At 32.2% G+C, this 27,894-nt stretch overlaps 1 protein-coding gene across 1 annotated transcript in view; it reads left to right on the top strand.

Moving 5' to 3' along the window:
* Positions 1 to 1,172: 1,172 nt before the first annotated feature.
* LOC126892999 (bone morphogenetic protein 2) overlaps positions 1,173 to 27,894 on the top strand; it is a 156,211-nt gene continuing 129,489 nt past the window's right edge. The window contains exon 1 of the mRNA XM_050662934.1: positions 1,173 to 1,519. Coding sequence (XP_050518891.1) covers positions 1,370 to 1,519 — 150 coding nt within the window. The 5' untranslated portion in view covers positions 1,173 to 1,369. The remainder of the gene's footprint in view (positions 1,520 to 27,894) is intronic.

Genomic DNA, 27,894 nt, shown 5'->3' with positions numbered 1-27,894 from the left:
AAGGCGAACAGTTAACGTTTCTCACTACGCTCAAGCGTGCTGGCGAGAAGTCGCGGCAAAGCGAGTCGAACGTAGGGATATTCAACACGCTGTATCTCTGGTAATTTTACTCCGATTATTTTGAAATTTTCAGAGAATATTCTTGAAAGTATGCACTTTTATTTGAAATAATAATGACAATGCATTAAGTGATAGATTTCAGCAAATTAAAAGCCATGGTGAACTTTTTGAGTTTTTGGATCTAAGGGGATAAGGGGGGCGGCAGTCGCCGATCTTGCCCAGGGCGGCAAATTCCCTAGGGCCGGGCCTGCCCGGTATACAATGAAAATTTACCTGTTTAGCAAAAATATTATTACAGTGTTATTGGCAAAGAATAAGGAATAAGATATTCAAAAAATCACTTAAATCGGACAACAGGTTTAGGAGATACGCAACCTCAAAAATTACCCATTTTTTAGGGTGTCCGTTTTCTATGACGCGCAGTTTATATAAAAATTGTCAGTAACATAAAGGTTAAGAAGGATCGTACTCTGAGCACCATTTATTGATTTTTTTTGAATTTATTCCTCATTTATCATTTTCTGTTCGTAAAATGAAATAATTTTGAAAATGTATTCTGTTTTTTTTTCAATAAAAATATTCTTTTAGCGATCTTTTCGGGCCCCATTAAAATGCGGGCTCGAGGCAGGGGCCTCATGGGCCTAGTAGTAAAATAGGCCCTGCTGTTCAACAAACATGCTTAGTGTTTATGGTTTGAAATAAACAGATGGCGTTTGAAACAAAAAAACCTAAACTTTGATATAAAATTTGTTCCAACCTGTACCTGTACCGAATTACATTTTGATTTACGTGTATTGTAAAATTATTTGATCAGACTATTAATTTTAGATAAAAAATGTGCCATTACAAATAATACCTTGGACCAATTTTCATATTTAAAATGTGTTTACTTATACAGCTTTTAATTAAGGAAAAGTTTTAGAAAGCTTAACTGAATTCTAAGAAGAATTAGACCTTTTAATCGATTCCCTTCCAAAGGACCGACTTCCAAAAATTAGCCTGCCCTGCGGAAATAATGTAACAGCATTTTCTAGGAGATAGAGTGCGCAAAGGAAGCAACAGGCTGTTTCTGAGAAGAACGACATGTATAAAGGTGCGAGTATTTTGAAGCGCTCGAGTTAAAACTCTGCGGCTTCGAGCGAACGAACAACATACACATTTTACTCATACACACGTAACTGACAGTGTTAATCCTTTCGCGTACTTTTATTCTTGTGCGTTCGCGTAACTTTGGGCATTGGGTACCGGATATTGGTTTATTTGGTGCAGTGGCAGTGAGTGCATTAATGCCGACTACCGGCCTTCTGCTATGGGCTTAGGCTGCCACATTTCGGCTCGTTTGGCCGCGTGCTTTTGGACTTCTTTCTACATCCTAACTCTGTGTTTACTCAATTTCTCCGGCGCCGATCCAGGACTCTTCCAAGATCTAGGCCTTAAGGTTCTTCCAGATATTTCTAAGGTAAATCATAACATTCTTTTCCCACATAATAAGTATTTTAAAAAATTTTGTCACACGCAAAAAACGGTTGGCGCTTAAATCACAAATTTATGCAAAATACCTTACAAAAAAATCCGGTATATTTTATTGCTTAATTAAAAATTACTTGGATTACAATTATTGTTAATTAATATGTCAAGTTAACTTTAGTATCTTTTTTATAAGAATACAAACAACTAGTAGTATTACTAGTATTAGGTAGTTGTTTACAATGCATTCACTTCATGTTTCCTTTCTGTTTTAAGTTGATGGGGATGAATTATCTCAATAGATCTTACATGATTTAAAGGAATTTAACAAAATATTCTGCAAATTATGTTTTTTAAATTATTTTATTTTAAATTATTGTTAAATTGTTAAATTATTCTATAAGAATTCAGTGATTTATAGATTTTACTTGGTAAACACTTAAATTCTGTCATCTTTCTAGTATTACCACTTTTATTCTTTCGTTTAGCCCTAAAACAAAAATGTCTGCTTGTTTTATAATTTTTCTTTATTAAATTGAATTTAAAAACGTAAAACATTTTTTTGGTCGGTAGTCTAAATAATATATTATGTAGATCAACATTCTTCTAAAACTTTATTATTTGAGCTTTCTAAAGTTTTTAATATTTAATAAAAGTTTCCAGCTAGGCCAGGGTAATAAGACAAAAATATACCCTGTTCATGACACTTCAGCAGCCAGGGTACTGAAGCGTTTTTTCGACAAGTAATACATATAGGAACAAATTGTAACTATTTCCTGCGTAGGATCTGGCGGCCACTTTTATTTATAAACAATTAATTGTCAAAAAATGGCATTTTTTCCTTTTTTTTTTCAAATCAATGGAAAACAGTGAAACTTATGGAAAAAGCTTTAAAATGACATATTACAAAGTTTGATATACACATTTATTGTTAATATAATTGCGAAAAAAGGTCGGAATTGCAAAAAACATATTTTCACAATAACTGCTGTAAAAATTAGTGTACAGGTTTGAAATTTTTGTCATATGAGGGTTCTTTCGTTCTTAATATGTGATAAAAATTTCAAAAGCGATTCATTCAATTGTTTAAATTTTATTCGAATTGTTTATCTCAGAGAGCATTTTTTTTGCAATAACATAAGTCAGAAAAAAATGACGTTAGAACCATTGCACAGGTGTCAAATGGAAGAGCATATTTTCAAGGTTTAAAGAAAGCGAATAAAAAATGTATTTATTAGTAATAAATAATTATGCAAAAGTATCGTAAATCTCTCCTTATAAACTTTTTGAATAACTTTTTCCAAAAAAAATTAACTTTTTTACCCTGTTTTAAGTGCACAACTACCAAGTAATGTTATTTATATCATAATTGATAAAAAATTGTAATAAATATATATAATTTCTTATATAACAAAATAAAAAGTTTATAAGGAAAGATCTACGATACTTTTGCATAATTATTTATTACTAATAAATGCATTTTTTATTCGCTTTTTTTAAACCAAGTTGAAAATATGACTCATGCACTTTCATTTGACACCTGTGGAATGGTTCTAACGTAATTTTTTTCTGACTTATGTTATTGCAAAAAAAAAGCTCTCTGGGATAAACAATTTGAATAAAATTTAAACAATTGAATGAATCGCTTTGACATTTTTATCACATATTAAGCACCAAAGAACCCTTATATGACAAAAATTTCAAAGCTGTACACTAATTTTTACAATAAATATTGCGAAATTATTTTTTTTTTGCAATTCCGATCTTTTTTCGCAATTATATTAACAATAAATGAGTATATCAAACTTTTTAATACGTCATTTTAAAGGTTTTTCCATAATCTCAAAGAGTATTAAAAAACCATAAGTTTCACTGTTTTCCATTGATTTGAAAAAAAAGAGAAAAATGCCATTTTTGACACTTAATTGTTTATAAATAAAAATGGCCGCCAGATCCTACGCAGGAAATAGTTAAAATTTGCTCTTATAGGTATTATCTGTCGAAAAAACGCTTCAGTACCCTGGCTGCTCGAGTGTCATGGAAAAAACCTTATTAACCTGGACTAAGCGTCAATTTTTAATTATTAAAAATTTAGTGTAAAAAATCCAATTTTTTTTATTTTTGCACCCCATTAAAATATTTGAGGTAAAATTACAAAACTTTTTCTGTTTAAACATGAAAAATGGTTTAGAATGACGGTTGCTAAATTTTTAAAATAATTAGTTGCATCGAAAACTGCAAAATAACTGCAATAATAACTGCATAATCCCTAATTGTTTATAACTATTGTAAAAATCAATATAGGTATTTGTTATTGCCCCCAAAGTTGAGTATTGTGGTTTTTACCAAACCATCAAAATTTAAGATCGATCTATGAATTTTTTTAAAAGTTATTCTGTTTGTTTATCCCAGAGAGTCTTTTCCAATCAATCAATATACGGTAATTCTACGCATATCAAATGAAAACGAAAGACTAGTATTAAACTATCAGTATGTATCAAAAAAGGTTAAAAAAATAATTTTTATAACCAAACATCGTTTTGCAAAATTATTATTTTTTTTACTGTATAAACAATTTAACACACTTTTAACACTTTAACTGCCAGGTAAAGTCAGAGTAAATTTTGTACCGGGTCTTCTGGGCCAAAATATTTTTTTCATCTTAATTACTCTATTTGTGTTTGTTTTTAGCAAAAATCATAAAATCAGATTTGTTTTTTGGGTATTCTTGTAAAAATTGCTGTGTTCTCATTTGGTGCACGCGGCCTGCGATTGTGAAATTGTTCCTAATGTCTAGTTGCAGGCCATGAGTACCATAGATGGACACTTAAGGTCAAATAGTCCGTTATCTTAGGGAAGGTCCTAAAAGAAAACCTGCAGCCATTGTCGAGTGCAATAAAGCAAAAGCATTTGTGAACATGTCAGATCAAAAGACAGCTTACTCAAACTGCTTACGAAAGTCTGTCAAATAGTACAGAAAAGTGGCATTTGAGATGATTACTGGTACTTCACTGGTGAATACTCTAATTATTTTTAATAATATCAACCAAAGCAAAATGTCAGTTACAAAATTAAAAGAAAATGTGTGCATGCAACTTCTTCAAAGTAGTAATCTACTTCTTCCTGTACAATTTCAAGCCAAACATGAACTTACTCAAAATGCTTTGAACAAAAGAGGCAGATACACGATTTGTTACAAAAAAACTCTGAACTCCATGGTCGAAATTATGCTATAAAAAACACAAAATGAATAACACGGGTATGCAACGGATGTGAAAACAGCCCTTTTATGTGCTTAGAATGTTTCTTTGTCAACCATGTTTTCACAAAAAAATAACTAAAACATGTACAATAAAATTGACTCTCAGTACCTAATTTTCTAGTTAAAAAATACTACATTATTTACTTTTTATTATAATATGCTGTACTGTCATAAAAATAAAAAAAAGTTAATGTATAGTTAATTTTCATTTTATTATCCTTTATACCTTTAAAAATTAAAAAAATCCCAGGATATTTTTAAACGTTATAGTTCTACGCCAGACTCAATGATATTCCCATTTAAATAAACGGTAAATGTATACCAACCACGGACACTTGGCTGAAAAGCTGATAAAACCTATGTCCAATATATGTACACATGGCAGAGAACTAAAATTGCCTGTGTCCATATATGGTACACATGGCAGTTAAAGTGTTAAGCTATGACTCGTAGACGAAATATTTTTCCATATTTAAAAAGCTGACAGTTTTTCACGAATTTAAACACAAAACAAAGTTATTCTAGAACTCTGAGGTAAAGAGTAGGGATAAGATATTTTTCCATATTTAAAAAGCTGACAGTTTTTCACGAATTTAAACACAAAACAAAGTTATTCTAGAACTCTGAGGTAAAGAGTAGGGATAAGATATTTTTCCATATTTAAAAAGCTGACAGTTTTTCACGAATTTAAACACAAAACAAAGTTATTCTAGAACTCTGAGGTAAAGAGTAGGGATAAGATATTTTTCCATATTTAAAAAGCTGACAGTTTTTCACGAATTTAAACACAAAACAAAGTTATTCTAGAACTCTGAGGTAAAGAGTAGGGATAAGATATTTTTCCATATTTAAAAAGCTGACAGTTTTTCACGAATTTAAACACAAAACAAAGTTATTCTAGAACTCTGAGGTAAAGAGTAGGGATAAGATATTTTTCCATATTTAAAAAGCTGACAGTTTTTCACGAATTTAAACACAAAACAAAGTTATTCTAGAACTCTGAGGTAAAGAGTAGGGATAAGATATTTTTCCATATTTAAAAAGCTGACAGTTTTTCACGAATTTAAACACAAAACAAAGTTATTCTAGAACTCTTAGGTAAAGAGTAGGGATAAGATTAAACTTAATGTGTAAAAATAAGATTAAACTTCAAAACACTGTAACTCCTTTATGCCCTGTTCTAGTTGGTAGATTTTGTTCTTTTTTAATTAGTAGTAATTTTTCTTACATAACAAATATGCAATGTTTTAATAATATTATTAATAAATAAACAACGTAATTTATTTAAACAGTTAAAAAAATATATTTTCCCAAAAAATTCTAATTTTTTATTGTATTCTAAATACTTAATCGTCTATTATACTGTGTAAAAAAACTTTAAGTCTTTATATTTAAAATGAAACTAATTACTTTTTTAATTATTATAAAAAAATTAACTGGGAGTTAAACAAACTAATTCATACTTTCTATCAAATCATCCCAGATTAACTTTTTATTTATTTCAAATTTGTGTAAAAATTATCATCTTTTCGAAAATGAAAAAAGGTTTTTCCACCTACCTCTTTCCAAAGTACAAATTTCCTAGCCTCATTGTAGGGAGCAAAGTCGTACTTTTTCTCCCTAGGGAGACAAAGTAAAAGTGACATCATGGTATGTCATCGAGGAAATAACTAATTGACTCCCTCTACTATATTCTATTTAGTTGAAAGACTGATAGATTTATTCTATTTTCTATTACGATCTATTGACGCCCTATACTATATTCTATCTATACATTTTAACGTTTATTTATAGAACACCCTGTATTTTGCAAAATGGTAAAAACAGTAAATTGTTATTTTGATTTAACAATTTTTACATTAATGATAACTTGACTTATATTTGACAGTTATATAATTTAACAGTTATACTGTACTTGCTTGTTAGTTTTAATTCTCTAATAAATTTTGTTAGTTATATGAATAAATTATTTAAAAATTATTTGATATTTGAGGGTGGTAGAAAAATCATATGTATAACATGGCAGTAAAGTGCCTTTCCCTCCCTTAAATGATTAAAACTTCATTCTCGGGAGGAAAAGTAGCACTGTGCTCCCTTGTTATACAAATAGCTATTATCTACGAGCAATAGTTTAAAAGTAGTTTTATTTGTGTATAAATCAAAAGCAACCGTAATTTTGCAGAAGGCTTTTGCGTAGTAAATTTTTCACCTTTTTTGATAGTTTAACTGTTAGACTTTTACTTGGTATGCGTAAAATTACCATATCTTTGTTATTTTCTGACTAATGTTATTGCAAAAAAAGGGGGCGCATATGAAATGCCTCCCGAAGAAGGGTTTCTTACCTGTCGCTAAAATGGTCACATACGAATTGCCTCCCAAGCTCTAAATAAATTACATGCTTTTAATCTTTATGTGAAGGTGAGACGTTGGACGTTGCCACATCTTCGTCCCTTTGTAAATTTTCGGCAAAATTGGTATTTTGTTATTTTATTTATTTTATTTTCAACCTTTATGTATTAAACATTATTGACACTAGGCAGTATTTATAAATTTCGACTAACTTGTACATATATATAATCAGTTTTATAACCATTATGTATAATAACCAATATTTTTTGTTATTAATAATTTGACAAAAAATACAAAAACATAATAAGTATTTTATAGATTTATTAAAAATAACATCACAAAAAACTTATTTGGAAAATATTACAAAATGTGTATAGAAATATAAAATTACAAAATATTTTTCCTAAATTTATATGATACTACTTACTTTGACAAATTCTAATCTATTTATTTTACGTTCTCTTAATTCTAAAATTTTTTCATTTAGAAAGTTACTTTCCGGCTGGCTGTATTTTCCGCAACAATTTTTTTTGGTGTCGAAACAGAAATTCATTTTAATATAGGTATTTATTTGAAATCGTAAAATGATATCAATAAAATTATTAATGCTAGAATGAGGGCAGTAGAAAGAAGAATAATTATACTTGGAATGATAACTTTCGCATGGGTTTGTGATTCTTTGTAAGGATGAAGAGTGCTCAGCCCAAAGATGTGGACGAAATGTCGAATTTTCAGCTATGTAATTATGCATTAACTGCATTAAGAATTAAAAAAATCAAAATAGATAGTACCTATTTAAATTATGATTTGGCAACATTGTGTCATTATACAGAGATTAAATAGACAAAATATCAGCCTAAATGATTAACGAAAGGGAGGCATTTCGATTGTACCTGAGAGGCATTTCAAGTATGAAAATAATTACCTGAAAAAGTGAGAGGCATTTCGATAACGCCGAAAAAATGTCTCTGGAATAAACAAATAGAGTAGCTTTTAAACTAATTAATGGATCGATCTGAAATTTTGAAAGTTTGATAAGGACCACAATACACAACTTTGGGCGCAATGACAAATATCTATAAAGTTATTTAATTGAGTTAAAATAATTTTGATCATTGAAAAAAATTTTTAAACGTTTTCGTTGAAAGTTTTCTTAAGCATACTTCAAATATTTATTTTGGTTTAGTTTTTCTTGTATGATCTTTATTCTAGTGGATATTTCAAGAAAAATACCCATAACCAATATTAAAGCTAAACAGTGTCAAAAGGATTATTTTAGCTGTGTGATTTTGAAAATATTGTTTCAAAGAATTCTCTTATTACGAAATTAGCAACTAAGTAATGTGTTTTTTTTTTTCGGTTATTTCGGAATCTAGACGACTATCAAAATTGGAGGATGCGCCAATTTCGCGTGTCGAAATTAACTTATTTTTTAGATCTAATTTATGCCTCTCATTTGACACATGCATATCTTGTCCTTTATATGTATTTTACCTTTCACTATAGTATAAATAAGTGAAAATCTCTATTTTGCTACCAGCCTAAGCATCGAAAATCGAAGCATCGTTTCTAAAACTTTCTTAGGTACAAAATCCTTCTTTTTCTTTTTTTTTTCTTCTTCAGGCCTCTATCAATTCAGTCCAGTGCTTTCCATTTTGCGCCACTTGGTTCCAGTTGCGTTCTACAATTTTCGTAATGTCATCAGCCCATCTCATTTGTAGCCTTCCTTTGCTTCTCATTCCTAACCATGGTCTGCATTGTTGTATTTCGTGATTCCCTTTTATCCTTCAGTCGGGCGTCGTGTCCTGCAAAGCTCCATTTTAATTTGGCAGCATGTTTTCCTGCGTCTTTTACTTTGGTTTTGCTTCTAATCTATTTGTTCGTTTTTTGTCTGTAAATCTCATCCCGAGCATTGATCTTTCCATCGCTCTTTGTGTCTTTACTATTTTATCCATATTGGCCTTGGTGAGTGTCTACGTCTGTGAACCATACGTTAGTATAGGGTGGATACACATACACTGATCGTAAACTATGATTTTCAAATATTGCTCTATTTTAGTGGTTTTCGAGATCCAACTCAGTTTTCCAAGTCCTGCCCACGCTAACCTTATTCTTCTGGTAATTTCGGCAGTTTGATATTCTTTCTTAACTTTCATTATATCTGTTCCGGGTCGATGGCGCCCAAAATCCCGACAGCCAAAATCCCTACGGCCAAAACACCGACACGCCAGAATCCCGACACGCCAGAATCCCGACAGGCCAAAATCCCGAAATGCAACAATCCTCGCATAAGCAAAAATCCCGACCACTACGTTTTGAATATTTATTGTTTCCTTTTCAAATTCAATACCAATTATAGAGTATTGAAATTGAAAAATTAATTACTTACTAATAAGTACGGGTACTAATTATTATATATTTTAAAAGAAAAAAACATTAAACACTTCATTTTATAATATAAAAGCTATACTTACTGAAATGGAAGGTTGTAAGTGACATCTTCTTCTTCTTCTTTTTATATAGACATTACTCTGTCTGTTTTTCAATGTGCCTCCAGTAAGTTGTCATTCCATCTTTTTCGTGGTCTTCCCACTGATCGTCTTCCTATTGGGGAACCGTCTCTCGCCGTCCTTACTACACTATTTGTTGTCATTCGGCTTATGTGGTCGTTCCATTCTACTCTTCTGCTTTTCACCCAGTTATTATTGTTGTCCACCTTGCATCTCCTTCGTATATCTGCACTTCTAGCTCTATCCCACATCGTCTTACCATCGATTTTTCGCAATGTTTTCATCTCTGCTGTTTCTAGCATTCTTTTTGTCCTTTCTGTATCAGGTCGTGTTTCTGCTGCGTATGTCATTATTGGTCTGATGACTGTTTTGTAAATTCTGCCTTTCACTTCTCTTCCGATGTTTTTATTTCTCCATATTGTTTCATTCAGGCAACCTGCGGCTCTGTTTGCTTTATTCACCTGATCTTCCACTTCTGTTTCGAGCTTTCCGTAGCTGCATAGTGCGACGCCTAGATATTTAAACTCCATGACTTGTTCTATTATTTGACCCTCCAGCTCTAATTTACACCTTATTAGATCTGCTGTTATAACCATGCATTTAGGGCCGGTTGTTCGAACGCTAATCAACAATGATCATTATCAAATATTTAATTACTGTCACAACTGTCAATGTCAACTTTGTTTGGGTTGCTGAAAACATAATTGATTACAATTATGAAATTACTTAATCAATTATGTTAATAATTGTTATGTTAATTGATTAACTAATCTCATAATTTTAATCAATTATGTTTTCAGCAACCCAATAAAAGTTGACATTGACAGTTTTGATGACAGTAATTAAATATTTGATAGTGATCATTGTTGATTAGCGTTCGAACAACCGGCCCTTAGTCTTTTTTGGGGAAATTAACATGTTAAATTTTCTAGCGGTTATATTAAATTCGTGCAGCATACGTTGTAAATAATCTTCACTTTGAGAGATTAGTATTGCGTCGTCTGCATAGCAGATTATTTTAAGTTGTTTTTCTCCCATTTGGTATCCTTTTTTTGTTCTTAATTTTTTTTATTATTTCGTCCATGATCAGGTTGAACAACAGAGGACTCAGGGAATCTCCCTGTCTTATCCCATTGCCAGCTTCAATTGGGTCAGTTAGTTCTTCATCTACTTTTACTTTTATTGTGTTGTTCTGGTAGATATTTTCGATCGATTTAATTATTCCTAGAGGTACCTCTCTTGCGTACAATAAATGGATAACGTCCTTTAATTTGACCTGTCAAATGCCTTCTTAACGTCCACGAAACATAAGTATGCCGGTTTGTTGTATTCTAACGATTTTTCTTGAATCTGCCTCATTATAAATATAGCGTCGGTGCATGATCTTCCCGACCTAAAACCTTGTTCTTCTGCTAATGTTATAATTTTATTCAGTTTGTTTGTTATCACTTTGGTCGTTAATTTTAGTGTTGTGTTTAATAAATTAATTCCTTTGTAATTCTCCGGGTCCGATTTTTCTCCCTTTTTGAAAAGAGGTGTTACGATGCTTGATCTCCATTCTTGTGGTATTCTGTTTTGTTCTATTATTTTTTGGATTAGTTTTAATAATTGTTTGGTCAGGTCTTGTCCTCTATACTTTAGGAGTTCATTCGATATTCTGTCCTCTCCTGGTGATTTTCTATTTTTTAATTTCCTTAATGCTTCTGTTACCTCTGCTTCTTCAATATTTGTTTCTTCGTTTGTTGTCACTTCAGGTATTGGTGGTTCGTTATCGTTATCTTTAGCAAACAGAGATCGAAAATAGTCTGCCCAAGTTTCCTTCTGAATGTATTTCGTTTTTATTAGTTCGTACAAATCTATTATTAAATTAAACTAGCAATAGCACTACCAAATGTGTTTAACAATTGTTTTAACACGACAATTTTGGTTATAACGAAAACCTAACCTAACATAACCTCAAACCAAAAGTTAAATCTAAATAAATATAAACAATGTTTTGCTATTTTAAACCAGTTAATATATTTCTTGGTATAATTTTAACATTGTTGATTTTAGTTCATAAAAATGATATTGTGTTACAAATATTATAATTAAATTAAAACAATAAAACACATAATCTGTGTACTTAAATAAGAATACTAATAGACATTTTCAATCATGACAAATTGAAATTTTACACTATTGGTTATAATCCGAGAACAATGATTTACACCTCAGTGCAATAACAAGGCTATCTATATTACAATAAAATAAAATAAAGTCCGTCTGGTAAAGAACCTTGCAAGGAATTATGAAATTTAAAGAATGGAAAAGGTAGCGCAAAATAATCGAACACTGTATTTTTCTTTATTCCATTTTCTAGAGTTTATTATTAGGCGATACTGAAACCCATTTAAAAATTTTGATGTTTCCCATTACAAAATGTGCTTGGTTACTTCTCTATATTTTTTTGTATTGCAATTATTATTTTTGAAAGTCAATAATGGGTTTTTTAGTGAATAACCTGAATAGTGATAATATGTTTCATTTAACAGATTATAACAAAATCAACAGGGTGAACCAATAAATACTCTATCATCACTGAATTTATTTTATTGTTTTTTATTATTATTAATTTATTTATCTTTTGAAATAAATGTAAGAATAAAAATTGCTGATATGATGTTATAATCTAAAATATTGAGAAAGTGGGACATTAATCGATTCTTTTTACAAATAATATGACTTTATTATTGGCATATTTTTATATGATTTTATTAAGTATTCTCTTTTTTCTGCTATAATTATTGTTAGGCTAATTTGTAACATTATAAGCATTAGATACATTTTTATTTTCATTTTAAATTCTTATTCATCTGAACAGTTTCCTCTTCTTTCCACCTCTTTTACTCTTTTCCTATTTCTAATTTTTTTATCCAATTCCGGAATTGACTGGCCTATGTCCAATACCAATAGGTACCACAAAATCAACAATGTTCAAAACAATTACTATTTATCAGTCTTCTATGCCTTTACCTGCAGCTTTTATGTTCTTCAGATTTTCAATTTTTTTTAAACTTCCGGTGTATTTATATTAACTTCTTCATTTGAGCTAAGTTCTGGTGTTTCTGGTTCTAGTGTCATTTGTTCTTCCTCTGCATAGAGAAGATAGAGAGACTCCATGTCTCTCTATCTTCTGCCATTCTAGCACATTCTGACCATGGGGCATCAATAGTAGCAACAATATGGTCCGTGTATCGTGTGGCAGATCTACTGGTCTAAGAGCTAGCAACGTTTTCGAGAAACTATTTTAAGACAGCTGATTCTTTCATATATTGTTCCCTATACTTCCTCGAACACCGTACCGGCCATCTGGCTGCTGATACAGGTTGCGCTCATTACTGCGCAGCACACCTGTACAGGTAAATACAGAATCAGGGTGATTGATTAGTGTGATAAAGCTTAGTAGATCCGCTATAGTAATAGATAGCAATAAAAGTTAATAACAAAAATTGTAGCCAACTTTGAGCTTTACATTACAAAATTAGTTAGAATGTTACAGGGTGTTCTATAACATAGTGGCAAAACAAACTTTTGTTTTTTTAAATGGAACTCCCCATATTTTATTTTATATTCGAAATCTTCTGAACTTCCCCATCACAAAAATATAAAGGTTTGTTATGTTATATAGGGTATTGACAAAGTTATAACCAATGTTCTATGAAAATCGTAATAAGTTCAGCAGCCTGTATAAATAAAAATAAACACAACAGCAATGGTTTATTGGTGCCACATTTTTTGGTTGATTGTCAAAATTTATGAAAATGGTTGATATTATTATTTTTTTTATATCGAATACAGGGTGAGTATATTATTTTTTCAGTAATTTTAAATAGAACCTCCTAATTAATAACTTGCTCTGAAAAGTGAAAAAATCTCGAAAACTACAAATTTAGGCATAGGGAATATTATACAAAAATTAAAGTACGGTAATGATACTTTTCGATGGTGATATAAAATATAGGGTGTTCAATTTAAAATTTCTGAGAAAATAATGTACTTGCGTTTTGACTCACCCTGTATTCGATATAAGGAAAATTAGTAATATCAACAATTCTTAAAAATTTTCACAATCAACAAAAAATACGGCACCAATAAACCATTGCTGTTGTGTTTTTTTATTTATACAGGGAACTGAACTTGTTACGATTTTCATAAAAATTGGTTATAACTTTATAAAAGCCCTATATAATATAACAAACCTTTATATGTTTGTGATGAGGTAGCTAAGAGAATTTCGAATATAAAATAAAATATAGGGTGTTCCATTTAAAAAAAAAACATAAGTTTGGTCTGTCACTATATTATCGAACATTCTAAATAATTTCTTAATGTAAAGCTGAAAGTTGGCTACAATTTTTGTTATTAACTTTTATTGCTATCTATTACTATAACGGATCTACTGAGCTTTATCACACTCATCAATCACCCTGTATATTGAATTTAAATTATTTTAGAACGAAAAATTTTTGTCATTACTTTTTAAACCACAGAGATGTCTGGCAATTATAGTTCATATTCCTAATAATGTTTAAAAAGTACGACAAAAAAATTTTTCGTCTCACAATAATTTTAAATTCTATATATTTACCTGTACAAGTGTGCTGCACAGTAATGAACGCAACCTGTAGCAGTAGCCAGATGGCCGGTACGGTGTTCGAGGAAGCATAGGGAATAATATATTAAAGAACCAGTTGCCTTAAAATACTTTTTTCGACGTTGCTAGCTCTTGGTCCATACCTCGACTTTTTTTACCTTCTACCTTTTCCTGGATGGCAAGTTTTTCAAGACTATTATTTGTTCTGATATTTATGTTCTTAGTCTTTTCTTTATATTTAGCTGGTTCAGTATAGATTCATTTGTGGGCCACACATGTTATTCTTAGCATTCGTCTCCAGGAGTACATCTCAAATACATCTATAATCTTTTTTATCTTAATATATAGTCTCATTTTTGTATCGATAGTTGTGTTATGACTTTTTCAAATTTTCATTAATTTTGCAATAGAGCTTTTTGCAATCGCTACTGGCGCTTTATTTCTTCAGTACAGCCCCCTTGTTAGTTATTAAAAAGCCCAGATACACAAATGCATCTACAGTAGCGATATTGTTTATCATAGCATAGTTAGATGATTTTGATTGTTGTTAGCCCTGTCAATTATCATGATTTTCGTTTTGTCTCTGTTGATTTTAAGACCCATTGTTAAGCTTACTTTTTCAATCCGTTGTAGCAGGTGAATCAGTTTAATCTCGGGACTAGCGAGGATGTTTGTATCATCTGCATATCTCAAGTTGCAGATATTCTTCCCGGAGATAGTGATGCCACCGTTCCAGTTCTCAGTAGCTTTCCGCATTATCCATTCACCGTGTATGTTGAATAGAATTGGACTTAGTATGCAGACTTGTCTCACGCCCTTAGTGACCCTGAAACTGTCGATTAGTTCCCCATTTAATCTAACTCTGGCATAATTGTTATTATATAGGCTTAATTAGCAGTATCAGATGATTCGGTATCAGACAAATCCTGCCACATTTGACTCCAGTTGACTAGGTCCAAATCTTGCTGTACAATTGGTTAAAAAGAGGGAGATTTCTGCGAATTTCTGTAGTATTCGTTCCAATGTATAAATTGCGCTTATCGTTGATCGGCAGGGATGCCTCTTGTCACCCCTCTTTTCAACGTTTACTCCGAAAGAATTTTCAGAAATGCACTTCCTGAAAAACAAGAAGGAATACTTGTGAACGGTGAAGTCAACAATAATTTGCGATATTTGGCCGATACAGTACTCCTAGCTTCTAGTCAAGAAGATCTGCAAACACTACTTGATAGTGTCGTTGAGAGTTGTAGGTCAACAGGCAGGTCTGGATCTGAACATACGGAAAACCAAAATACTCGTAATAAGTAAACAGCAGCATATAAAACCGTCTATATATGTAAATAATACCAAACTTGAGCAAGTTGATAAAATCGTTTACCTTGGACAGCAATTAAATTGTAACGCAGAAAGTCACGGCGAAGTTAGATCTAGGATAGAGCAGGCTAGAGCGGCTTTTAGAAGGATGTCCACGGTGTTATGTAACAGAAACCTAAAATTGGCATTGAGGATCCGCCTACTTCGCTGCTACGTGTTCTCGGTTTTACTTTATGGTGTCGAGTCCTGGACTGTGAATAAAATCGATCTAAATCGTCTTGAGGCGTTCGAAATGTGGTGCTATAGAAGAATTTTAAAAGTTTCCTGGGTGAAGAAGATTCGAAACGAAACAATACTATAACGTCTCAGCAAGACTACTGAGATTATAAAAAGCATCAAGCAGAGAAAGCTGGAGTATTTCGGACATGTAATGAAATATAGGTTGCTGCAAAATATTATGCAAGGAAAAATAGCAGGCAAACGCAGTCCAGGACGAAGAAGAACCTCATGGTTGAAGAACTTGCGAGATTGTTATGGTGTAGATACAAACATGCTATTTAGCGTGGCAGTGAATAAAATTAAGATAGCTATGATGGTAACCAACGTTCTGAAAGGGCATGGTACATGAAGAAGAAGTTAATCTTCGTGGGCTGATATTCTGGCTCTGATTTCCTATTATTTTCTCCCCTAGGAATACATATTAAAAATAAAAAGGAAACTGATGATAATAATACTAATGTTATCGAAAACAACAAGTATTTATGTACCATTGAAAAACCTACTTATGGAAAAAATAAACATAATGCGATACTATTTAGAATTTCTTAGAAGAAAACATTTAAAAGTTCTCTCAACAATTAACCACACATATGATTATTACTCACATGGTTTTTATATTGTACATTTTTTCAATTACGTAATTATATGCACAGCATCCTTAAACATCTTTAAGAAGATCATATCATAATAATAAGTAACAATAAGAAAACAATCTCGCCGTATACTTCCGGAAATATTTAAGGAATTTCCAAGCAATCAAAACGGTGACGATAATGACTGACCTATCATAACATTGACGAATCATAATGATCCGGCTCACTCAAAGGTGTCGGAGTTAAAGGCGGAAATACACCATTCAATTCGGTTGAACAATCTGGATGATTCAATTACATTGTTCAATCAAATTGAAAAGCATACATATACACGCTTCAATTTATTCTTCATTCAATTCACAATGTGGATGCTTCAATTACATTTTTGTTAGTAATTTAATGTAATTTTCCGACAGTTCCACAATATTTAATTCTGATAAAAGGGGTCTTTATTGCCTTCTCTCCCAATACCCTGTTTTTATAATTTTCTGATTTGTTATTCCAGAGGCACTCGTGATTTTTATATAAGACGAGAAATATCGGAGTCTCTTCGTCTTTCCATCTATGCACCATTGTTAAATGAAATTATTACGCATTTCTTGTAATAAAGTACGAAAATCACACAGCACAAGTCACAATAAAATAAACGGTTGAATCAAACACAATCGACAAACTTGTATAGACCAGTCAACGTGGATGAATGTGGACGAATTATCCCCGTTGTTCAACGAAGGTGAATGAAAGTAGAAATACTATGCCAAAGCTTTTGATTGTGTAAATTGTGTAAATCACGACATCTTGATTAAAAAACTAAATTTCTATGGAATTAGAGGTATTTCTTTGAATTGGTTCCAATCCTACTTGAATAATAGGAAACAACTAGTTAAAGCAAATGATACTGACTCTAGTCTCAAAAACATTGTATGTGGAGTACCACAAGGTTTAGTATTGGGTCCTCTACTGTTCCCTATCTTTATAAATGACATCACTAATTTAAAAATCGATGGGAAAATTTTTCTTTTTGTTGATGATACCAGTATCACTTGGAACAACTCAACTATTGCATCTCTTCATGTAACTATAGCTTCGAATCTACTGACGATAAAGACCTGGTCTGACTCTAATTTACTCTCTTTTAATGTAGATAAAACAGTAGCACTATCCTATAAAGGAGCTCTTCAACATTTGCCTCTTAATAACAGCCAGATCAGTACCGTTGATTCTGTAAAATTTCTTGGTATTTTTTTAGACAGCAACCTCACATGGTTCCTTCATATCGGTTCATTAAGTAAGAAACTCGCCTCAGCTTGCTATGCAATAAGATCTGTCTCAAGGGAACTCAGTTTAGCATCTTCTAAAATAACATATTTTTCGGAGTCTCATCTTAAATATGGCCTTCCTTTTTGGGGTTCTAGTACAGCTGCTCAATTTGATGTTGTTTTTAAATTGCAAAAAAGAACAATTAGATATCTGTTTAGTCTCAGAAGATCTACACATTGCAGAAGTTACTTCAGAGATCACGAAATTTTAACACTGCCATCTTTATATATTCTAGAAACGGTTTGTTTAATTCGTAAACACCTTCATGTCTTTCCAGAAAGGCCCAATCATCTTTACTCCACCATAAATTTAATCTTTGATATTTATTTACCGATCCCATCCACAAAGTTAGTAAAGAAATCTATATTTTATATTCCGCAAAAAAACTTTACAACCATCTCCCTTTACAACTTAAATCTGCAACATCTTTCCCAAAGTTCCGTAAAATGACAAAAGCCTATCTGTCTAAAGGACCATATTATTCAATAGAAGAATTTCTTAATGAATAACTAAGAAAATTGGGTTTCACACGCAGTAGCTTAAACTGTCAGTTCCTAATGTTGTATTTTATTTGTTGTATGTTCAATTTGCAATTTATATAAATTTTACAATAAATTGTTTTTGTCTTTGCTTTTATAGCTTATTTACTGTATATTGACGATTTATCTAATTCTATTAAATTGTAGTTGTTATCTGTTATTGATATTATTTTTCTTTTGACTGTATGTAAGCTTTGTCCATAAAATTGTAAAAAATTTTAGTGACAATAAAGCATATTTCAATTCTATTCTAAATTGTCTCAACTTCTTTCAACGTTCAGTTTTGTTGAACGCTTTTATTTAATTGCAAAATACATAGTTCATTTTGATTGAACCGAATTGAATGGTGTATTTCCCACTTTAGGCAAAAAATTCCCCCTTTTTGAATACCTATTTAAAGCTTGTTTTAACATTTTTTTAGTTTTCAATAAATATCACATTTAGGAACTGGATATTTTGAGAGGGTCCGGTTTTTTAGATTTATTGATATATTCTGCAATAATTTTAAATAATTTGCTTAACGCTTATTAGTTCATATGGTGGAAAATATTCATGCCAATCACTAATTTGTTATGCTTGTTTTTATTTAAATACGTCTTTCTTTGTTGATTATATCATTAGAAAACGTGTTATTTATTATGATTTTTGTTGTATCATCTTCCAAAATAAACCAAAATCAGCTTTCCTCATTATTAATCGTACAAATTAATATATGTATCACATAATAATTACACATTAATATATCCCATGAAAAGAACATTTTACTACAGATTTGTGTGAATTACTGTAAACATTGTGTATTATTTCAACTTGGCAACACTGGTACGACAATTCTGACAGGTGTTCTTTGATTTATGACATAACCTATCGACATTGCTAATGCTAGTCGTTTTGTGGATGGTGCAGCGAAGTTACAAGTGTTTTGAGAGAAACTACACGTTTTAGTTAGTTTGTTCGTATGTGAGGCATCATGGACATTCTTCTTCTTCTTGAGCCTGTTTGCATCCACTCCTGGACAAAGGTCTGGCCATGAGTTCACAATTCTTCTCTGTTTTGTACTATTTGGTGCCAGTTTCTCTCCATATCTGCTTTGATGTCGTCTAGCCATCGTTTCTGTGGTCTTCTTCTACTACGACTGTGCTCGCGTGGTCTCCAACATACAATGTTTCTCGTCCACTTTTCGATGTTTTGCCCTGCCACGTGTCCTACCCAATTCCATTTCATTTGCGCAATTCTTTCAATTACATCTTCCACCTTAGTTTTGCTTCGAGCGTTCTTGGTATAGTAATGTCCTCATGGACATTATTCTGAGGAAAAGAAAAACGAGATAATTGCAGTTCTTCATCATCTTTGGTGCTATTGAGTTGAGTCTCGACCTACCCAGGCTTGTTTTGTATTATTTGCAGCTTAGTGCCAGTTTGCCAAACTGATTTTGCTCACATCCTTATCTACATCATCCGTTCATTTAATTCTTGGCCCATCTCAACCTCTAGTTCCCTAGGGGTTACCAAGGGGTACCATGGTTAGATGTTCTGCCCTGTCTAGATTCTGTTAATATAAATATAGATATATAAGATAAATATAATAGGAGAATACCATGATGGTTTCAGACAGGGAAGAACAACAACTGATCCAATTCTTAGGCTAAAATTATTACAAAACGACAATGATAAACAAAATATATGTTTTCATATGCTCTTTATTGCTTTTAAATAAGCCTACGACCGGACCCATCTCACGAAACAGATTAAACGAAGCAATCAAATCTTTTATAGCAACCAGTGAACCAATAACCAGTGAAACAATACGATTAGTTAAAATGACTAAAAAAAGTGACACAACAAATACAGCTAATAAAGTCATGATAGAAGAAAGTCTTTCAAATCACTTTAACGTCAATAGATGATTAAAACAGGTACACCCTTTGCCAGACTTATTCAACCTAGTGCTAGAAAAAATAATTAGAGAAACCAAGATCCAGAGAAGCAGCTCGTATCTGAACAAAAGACAACATTGCATAGGTTCTGGCAGAGAGAGCAGTGGAATCATTAAACACACTGTTGAAGGCAAAAAACGTGTCTAGGGCAGCCAGGTTTCAAACTCATGAAACATTAGTGAGACTAACGGTGTTCTATGCATGTGAATCTTGACAGTGAATCATAAAGAAGAACAAAAGAGATTAGGAGAGAAAAATCTTGAGAAAAGTTATTGGTGGTATAAACGAGATTAACGGGGTATGGCGCAGAAGAACAAACCAGTAGCTGGTTTATTATGGAGCTTATGGAGATATATAAGAGGCCCAAAATAACACAGAAAATCAAGACACAGAGAGTTAGATAGCTGGGACATGTTTTACGAATGCCAAAAGAAAGAAACGTCCTAAGAGTTCTGCAAGCAAGAGAATAAGAGAAGAAAAGCAGATGGAGACCACGAAGGAAGTGGTTTGATGCCGTTCGGACTGATACAAGAAGTGGGAACAAGGTACTGGAGAGTAGTACAAGTGAAGAACCTTAAAAAGTGGAACAAGCAACTTATGTTCTTGGCTCTCAAAAAAAATATTTTCATCGCTTTTTAACATCGCATAACATTATTAAAATTGTTTGCTATGTTTTTGGCTGTTAAATATGTTAAAGATCTTCCCATTTTCCTCTCTGTATCGTATGCCATTTTAATTTTGATGATAGGTGTCGACCTATTTTCTTGCCACTCTATTTTCAATTTTCTCTTTGCTCTTATTTTTCCTGGACTTCATTTGACCTCTTGTGGACTTCTTCACGCACTACCCTGTATAGAATTCAATAATCGATAAAACATTTTTACTAGTGTTTATGCGTATCCGTATTTGTTGTTCTATTGTTTTGCTATAAACATTTTTAAATGTCATGATATAAATAATACATGGACTGTAGAAGAAAGAGCTTAGTATAATTTTATGTTTATGTTTTTATTTATGAAAATTGTTTAAAACAATGAGAGGCATGATTTGAGAAAAGGATTTGAAAATCTGATTTTGTGTATAATTGGTACTCACCGAATCAATCTCACAGAATATTAAAACCGTACAGTTTTTGATTGTACTTATAAGTACCTTTTTCAGGAAATCTCGTCAGCTGGAACTAATGAGATAATAAAAATTTATTAAAGGCTCAATGTCGAAAGTGTCAACTCTGCTTTTATTTTTTCCTTTCGTCCTTTTCGTATCTTTATTTTAGCCATTATAAAAATAAATATATCAAAAGTAAGAAAGGAATAGAATAGGTAGCCGGTAGGAACTCCTTTAGAGTCCTTTGGATTCTATTGGATAGTCCTATCAGGTAAAGTGAATCAATCCCTGCCCTCCGCAGATTCCAGGAACTTCTTGGCCTGGGAAGCTAGCACCTGCTAAGGGTCCCTTGTCCAAGGCGACGAAGACTACTTTTTGGTACGGCGAAGGTGGCGGAGCTGGCAACCCTTGATTTTAGGGATAGTATAAGATCAGGGTAGGTGGGACTCTCTAGCTGTAGTGGAAGCAACTCGCATAGGAGAATAATACTCCGATGTAAAATCCCTGGCTCTCCAGGTTGGGGGTTAAGGCACCGAGCTAACTCCTCGGTACTTATAAAACACGAACAATGTTAAAAAGCCTAACCAAAGCACAAGGAGCACAAGATTGGAAACACAGTAGACGGAAACTGTAAAGAAAACGGTTAATGCATTTTTGTACATGGAATGTGCAAGGTATCTCCCGAAGAACACCAGAAATCATGTCAGAACTCAAAAATGCAGAGATAGATATCGCGGTGCTTACGGAAACTAAAAAGAAGGGTAGTGGTTCCGAAAAGTGGGGTCACTATGACATGCTCTATAGTGGAGTAACTAAAGACCAAAGAGCACAACAAGGAGTTGCTATTGTTATTCGCAAAACTTTAAGAAGATATATTACCTCTTGAGAAGCAATTAATCAGGTTTATAAAAATGAACATCACGATAAAAGGAAGCAGAATAGCCATACTAGGAGTATATGGTAATGAGGACGCGAATTTCTATTAAATGAAAGAGGTCCCAGAAAAATGGTGATAAGCTCGATTGATAGGGAAAACAAAAACAAATATAATCAGAGAGAACAAAGGTAAAAGAAGAAAGTTACCGACGCAAAGACAAAACTTTAGCTCAAGTAAAAAACAGTACCAACTTTTATGGTTAATCGATCGTGGAAGAACACATAACATTTGTGCATGAGCCAGGGTGCAAATATTTTGGATATGGGTATCCGCTGTCTGGTATATCAGAAAGTATCAAATCCAGCTATTACATGTGACGAAACAGTCGTAAATACTGGCGTTAAGGGTGATGTAATACATACGGCTGTTAGGAGAACATCTTTAAAAACCACTTCAGTGGTTTGTATGTCTGCGACATTCAAATGATCTACCCCTTGGACATCAAAAGAAGTTTGCCAGTGACCAAATCAAAAAACGTGAGGGTCTTCAAACTTTCTCCTATAAAAATTTTGATTCAAACGACTACTTTGAGTTATTTACTAACAAGAATATCACCTTACAGAACCACCTATATTCATATTCTCTAGATTTTCGAGTGACAATCTGCGAGATTTTATTAAGAATCCTAACAAACCCTTTTAACATTGAGATTGAGAAATATCACTGCCACAAACAATAGAACGGTGTGTCAAGCTTGTGACACAAGCTTCTCTATCAGTTTGTGGAGCGTATTCTAGGGATGGATTTATAAAAATTTGAATTGATTCCAGAAAAACTATGCCTCACTTTAATGCTAAATCGGAAAACATCTTCGAATAGAATGCTTTTACCATATTTTTTTGTAATATTTATATACCTAATTTTGTACTTTGCTTTATATTTATTTTAGTATTAAAAAACTTGGGTGACGTCAGGGAGACGGATAAGTTAGGCTATTTTGTTATAAATATAATGTTTTAGTATACTTTTCTTAAGTAAAATTTTTAATTGCCTTGTGAAACCAGAAAATATTTTCCAATTTAAACCGAATTTATTTATTCAAGTTCTATAAGGTATTACATTTCCCTTACAAAAGAAATTCGCATATTAATGTATTTTTTCTAATTTTTAGTTGCCGTGGGGGGCAGAAAATATTTTTTTATTCCAACGCAATTTTACTAAAATACTAAATAGTGTGTTAGGCAACATTTGTGAACTATTACATTTTCGTTTCGAAATAATTTTTTCGTCTGTTAACATTTTTTCAAAATTTTTAACTGTCTTGGGGGGGGGGGGGGCAGAAGATATTTTCCAATTTCGAAAAAATTTTACCAAAATACTAAACAGTTGATTGGGCAACTTTTGTGAGGTATTACTTTTCCATCGCAAAAAAAATTTTTTTCGTCTGTTAACATTTTTTCAAACTTTTTAACTGTCTTGGGGGGGCAGAAGATATTTTCCAATTTCGAAAAAATTTTACCAAAATACTTAACAGTTGATTGGGCAACTTTTGTGAGGTAGGTATTACTTTTCCATCGCAAAAATTTTTTTTTCGTCTGTTAACATTTTTTCAAAATTTTTAACTGTCTTGGGGGGCAGAATATATTTTCCAATTTCGAAAAAATTTTACCAAAATACTTAACAGTTGATTGGGCAGCTTTTGTGAGGTATTACTTTTCCATCGCAAAAAAAATTTTTTTCGTCTGTTAACATTTTTTCAAAATTTTTAACTGTCTTGGGGGGGCAGAAGATATTTTCCAATTTCGAAAAAATTTTACCAAAATACTTAACAGTTGATTGGGCAACTTTTGTGAGTTATTACTTTTTCATCGCAAAAAAAATTTTTTTCGTCTGTTAACATTTTTTCAAAATTTTTAACTGTCTTGGGGGGGCAGAAGATATTTTCCAATTTCGAAAAAATTTTACCAAAATACTTAACAGTTGATTGGGCAACTTTTGTGAGGTAGGTATTACTTTTCCATCGCAAAAAAATTTTTTTCGTCTGTTAACATTTTTTCAAAATTTTTAACTGTCTTGGGGGGGCAGAAGATATTTTCCAATTTCGAAAAAATTTTACCAAAATACTTAACAGTTGATTGGGCAACTTTTGTGAGGTATTACTTTTCCATCGCAAAAAAAATTTTTTTCGTCTGTTAACATTTTTTCAAAATTTTTAACTGTCTTGGGGGGGGGGGGGGGCAGAAGATATTTTCCAATTTCGAAAAAATTTTACCAAAATACTTAACAGTTGATTGGGCAACTTTTGTAAGGTATTACTTTTCCATCGCAAAAAAAATTTTTTTTTCGCCTTTTTCGATGCACCCTAATGGGCAGCATTTGGCAAATTGAGCTACATACTGAAGAATAAGAAATTTGCGCAACATTTTAAGTCTAAAGTCTTCAAACAGCGCAAACTTGGACACTAACCAAAAATAGTATGGATAAACTTATAAAAACACAAAGAGCAATGGAAAGATAGATGTTGCAAATACGCTTGAAGGACAAAAAACGAAACGAGTGGATTCAAAATATTACAAAGTTGAAGGATGTTAGAGAAACAGTAGCCAAATCTAAATGGAAGACACAGAGAAGTTGGAACAAGGAAATACTACACTGGAGACCATATGAATACAAACGAAGTAGAGGAATACCACAGATGAGATGGGTTGATGACTTGAAGACTTGAAGAGGCAAGCCGGTCCCAGATGGGCCAGATGGATTGGCTCAGGACAGGCACAAATGGAGACAAAATTATTTTACCAGTGCGCACTTCCGGTACTCACTTATGGAGCTGAAACACTGACACTGACTAAAGCATCCATAGAAAAATTACAAGTAGCACAACGAAAAATTGAAAGATCCATGCTTGGCCTAACTTTGGGAGACAGAATACGAAATGATGAGATACGGTGAAGAACTGGAGTGGAAGACATCATAAAACGCATTACGAAGTTGAAGTGGAAATTGTCAGGACACGTCGCAAGACAAAGAGACAACAGATGGAAAAAGAAGATTTTAGAGTGGCGGCCAAGCCAAGGGCAGACAAGCGAAGTCGTGAAGACTATTACCTATTAGATTGACGGACGACATTAAAAGAATAGCGAAAAACTGATGTGCAGCTGGGCAGGACAAAGAAGGGTGGAGACATATTGATGAGGCCTATGTCCGACAGTGGACAAATTTGGTTGTGTGATGGTGGTGATGTAGCTCATTAGTGATTGATAAGAAGTTGATGATATGCCCAATTTAAGATTAACTTTAATGCAATAAGTATAACAATCAGTTTTATAGATTTACAACAAACTAAAAAATATATGTAAAGTAGATACCGAAATAATACCATTACCTAAATGCCCATTTTATGTACCCTGTAAACATTAATATAGGCACCCACACCTGAAACTGCCTGCTTACAATTTTATTACTCCGTGGCGATTATATATATTAGGTGTCAAGTGTCAATTACAAACAGTGGTGTATTTTATGTTTTATGTTATATTAATGTGTCAGACGCTCTTATTAGGGCATAAGGAAGGCGAGAAGAAGATGTCATGTTGTTGAACATAAATGTCATAAAATGTCAGTACTTTTTATAATGTAGGTCCTACCAGTCACACTGTTTCACAATTTTTAAAAATCTATTCAAATTAATTTTATTTTTCTCGGTCCTTCAAGCTATTATTTGTAATAATATATATACAAGGTTAATTATATGACAGAAATCCAAGAAAGTAAAACATGAGGGTCATTTTTAAAATAAAAAATCCACCTGCTTGTAGTGCATTGACCAAAGGTTATCAAACTACTTATTTTATCGATTAAAGTGACTCTTACGACGTTTTTCCTAATTAAAAACAGACATACACTTTTTATTTGCAAATTATATTATTTCATTGATCGACTTGTTCACTTTAAATATGTCAAGAAGATAATAAATTTTTGGTTACTAATATACTTCCTTATCTATATGAAAATTCATATGCGCAATCATTTTTTTATCCATTGTACCTATCTTTTTTGGACGACACACTCAGGCGCGGATACAGGGGGTCAAAGGGTCCATGGACCCCCTATTGTATTTAGTCTATAAGTATTTTTTTATTATTTATTATTTTTTTCTGTTAACTATAAACTTTAAGCCATCAGTCCAACACTAAATTACACGACAACCGCTTCCAAAGAATTGAAAGAAGCCATAAAATCTAATAAAACACCCTTCTCTGAAATCTGCAGGCGCATTTGTTTGGGTACCGGTGAAACCATAAACAAAGAAAATATTTTCCTCAATTCAAAGAATAACAAAAATGATATTTTAAAATGCAAATACATTACACTGGGTATAAACCTTATCTCATGAAAAGTCACGTTTCAAATTTGCGATACAATAAAGATATAAAAATTTGTATTTTACTAGATAAGCATGCGTACCTACGCATTGATGGTAGAAAGGTTAATCTTTATGGTAAAGAACGACCAGTGAGATTAATAGTCGTGAATTGTCTATCAATCCTTTTGATACCGTAGGTATGTGGAATTATATATTGTATTTTATCCTTAGAGTAAGTGTGGGTCGTATGGCTAAATCTGGAAAATAAATATTTGAGAATTTGAGGTAAGTGTGGCGCCCCCTATTATGAATTTTTAGTTCCGCGCCTGGACACACTGATCCTGTATTTTTTTATAGAATGATTTGCATTTGACCTAGAAATGCGACTCAGTTTTTTCTATTTAGTCAGAGTTTATCTCTTTTGAAAGAATATGTTAACAATCGACATATCTAAATTAAATGCTGTTTCTACTTCAAGCATATCATCTCCAGTTTCATTTCTAGCTCCAAAGCCTGGTATTGATTCATATCCTGTCTTAGATTGGCCCACATGTGCATTAAAATCACTTGCTATTACCTTTTTCTACAAAATCATTCCTATACAATGAAAGAAAAGATGATTCAGATTTGATTACAGAACAGGGCCTCCCCTCTGTGCTTATACTTATTTCGGCGTTAACTTAGCCTCATCGGAGCACCTGTGGAGAGGCACTGCCTGTCTCTTTTGACATTCCTATACAATTCACAATCTTTAAAATTTGTCTTTGGTCAGAATTATTATACATAAAAAAAATATGAAAAAAAATTTTTTTAAGAAACGCTTTTCTTTAGTTACGAGTGACTAAAATTAGAAATATAAAAAAATCAACTAAAAAGCAAAAAATAAAAAAAATTGAAAAAATCTAATACATTCGTCAAAGAAAAGCATGGCGCGTCTTCATCGAATAAACGGTTTTCGCCCCACGCTTTTCTTTAACGACTGTGTTAGATTTTTTCATAATTTTTTATTTTTTACTTTTTAGTCTTACAGTTTTTAAACATTAAAATATTTCGTCATGTTTATTAAAATATGTATAAAACATATGACGTACCTACTAACATGAAAAGTAGTCGGAATCGGCAAAAAATTTGAAACTTTATTGTTTATTTATGAAGCATAACGTAAACAATTATTAACGTATAAAGTGAAATTATGTATAGTTTATATAATTAGCTACAATCTGTAAAAGTTTCAAGTTTCTTCATTGTAAAAAACAAGATAATTTAAGCATTTTCCGTT

Source organism: Diabrotica virgifera, chromosome 10 (assembly GCF_917563875.1).
Source record: "Diabrotica virgifera virgifera chromosome 10, PGI_DIABVI_V3a".
Taxonomy (NCBI): Eukaryota; Metazoa; Arthropoda; class Insecta; order Coleoptera; family Chrysomelidae; genus Diabrotica; species Diabrotica virgifera.
The sequence above is the reverse complement of the archived record's forward strand: the minus strand, read 5'-3'. Positions and strand labels throughout refer to the sequence as shown.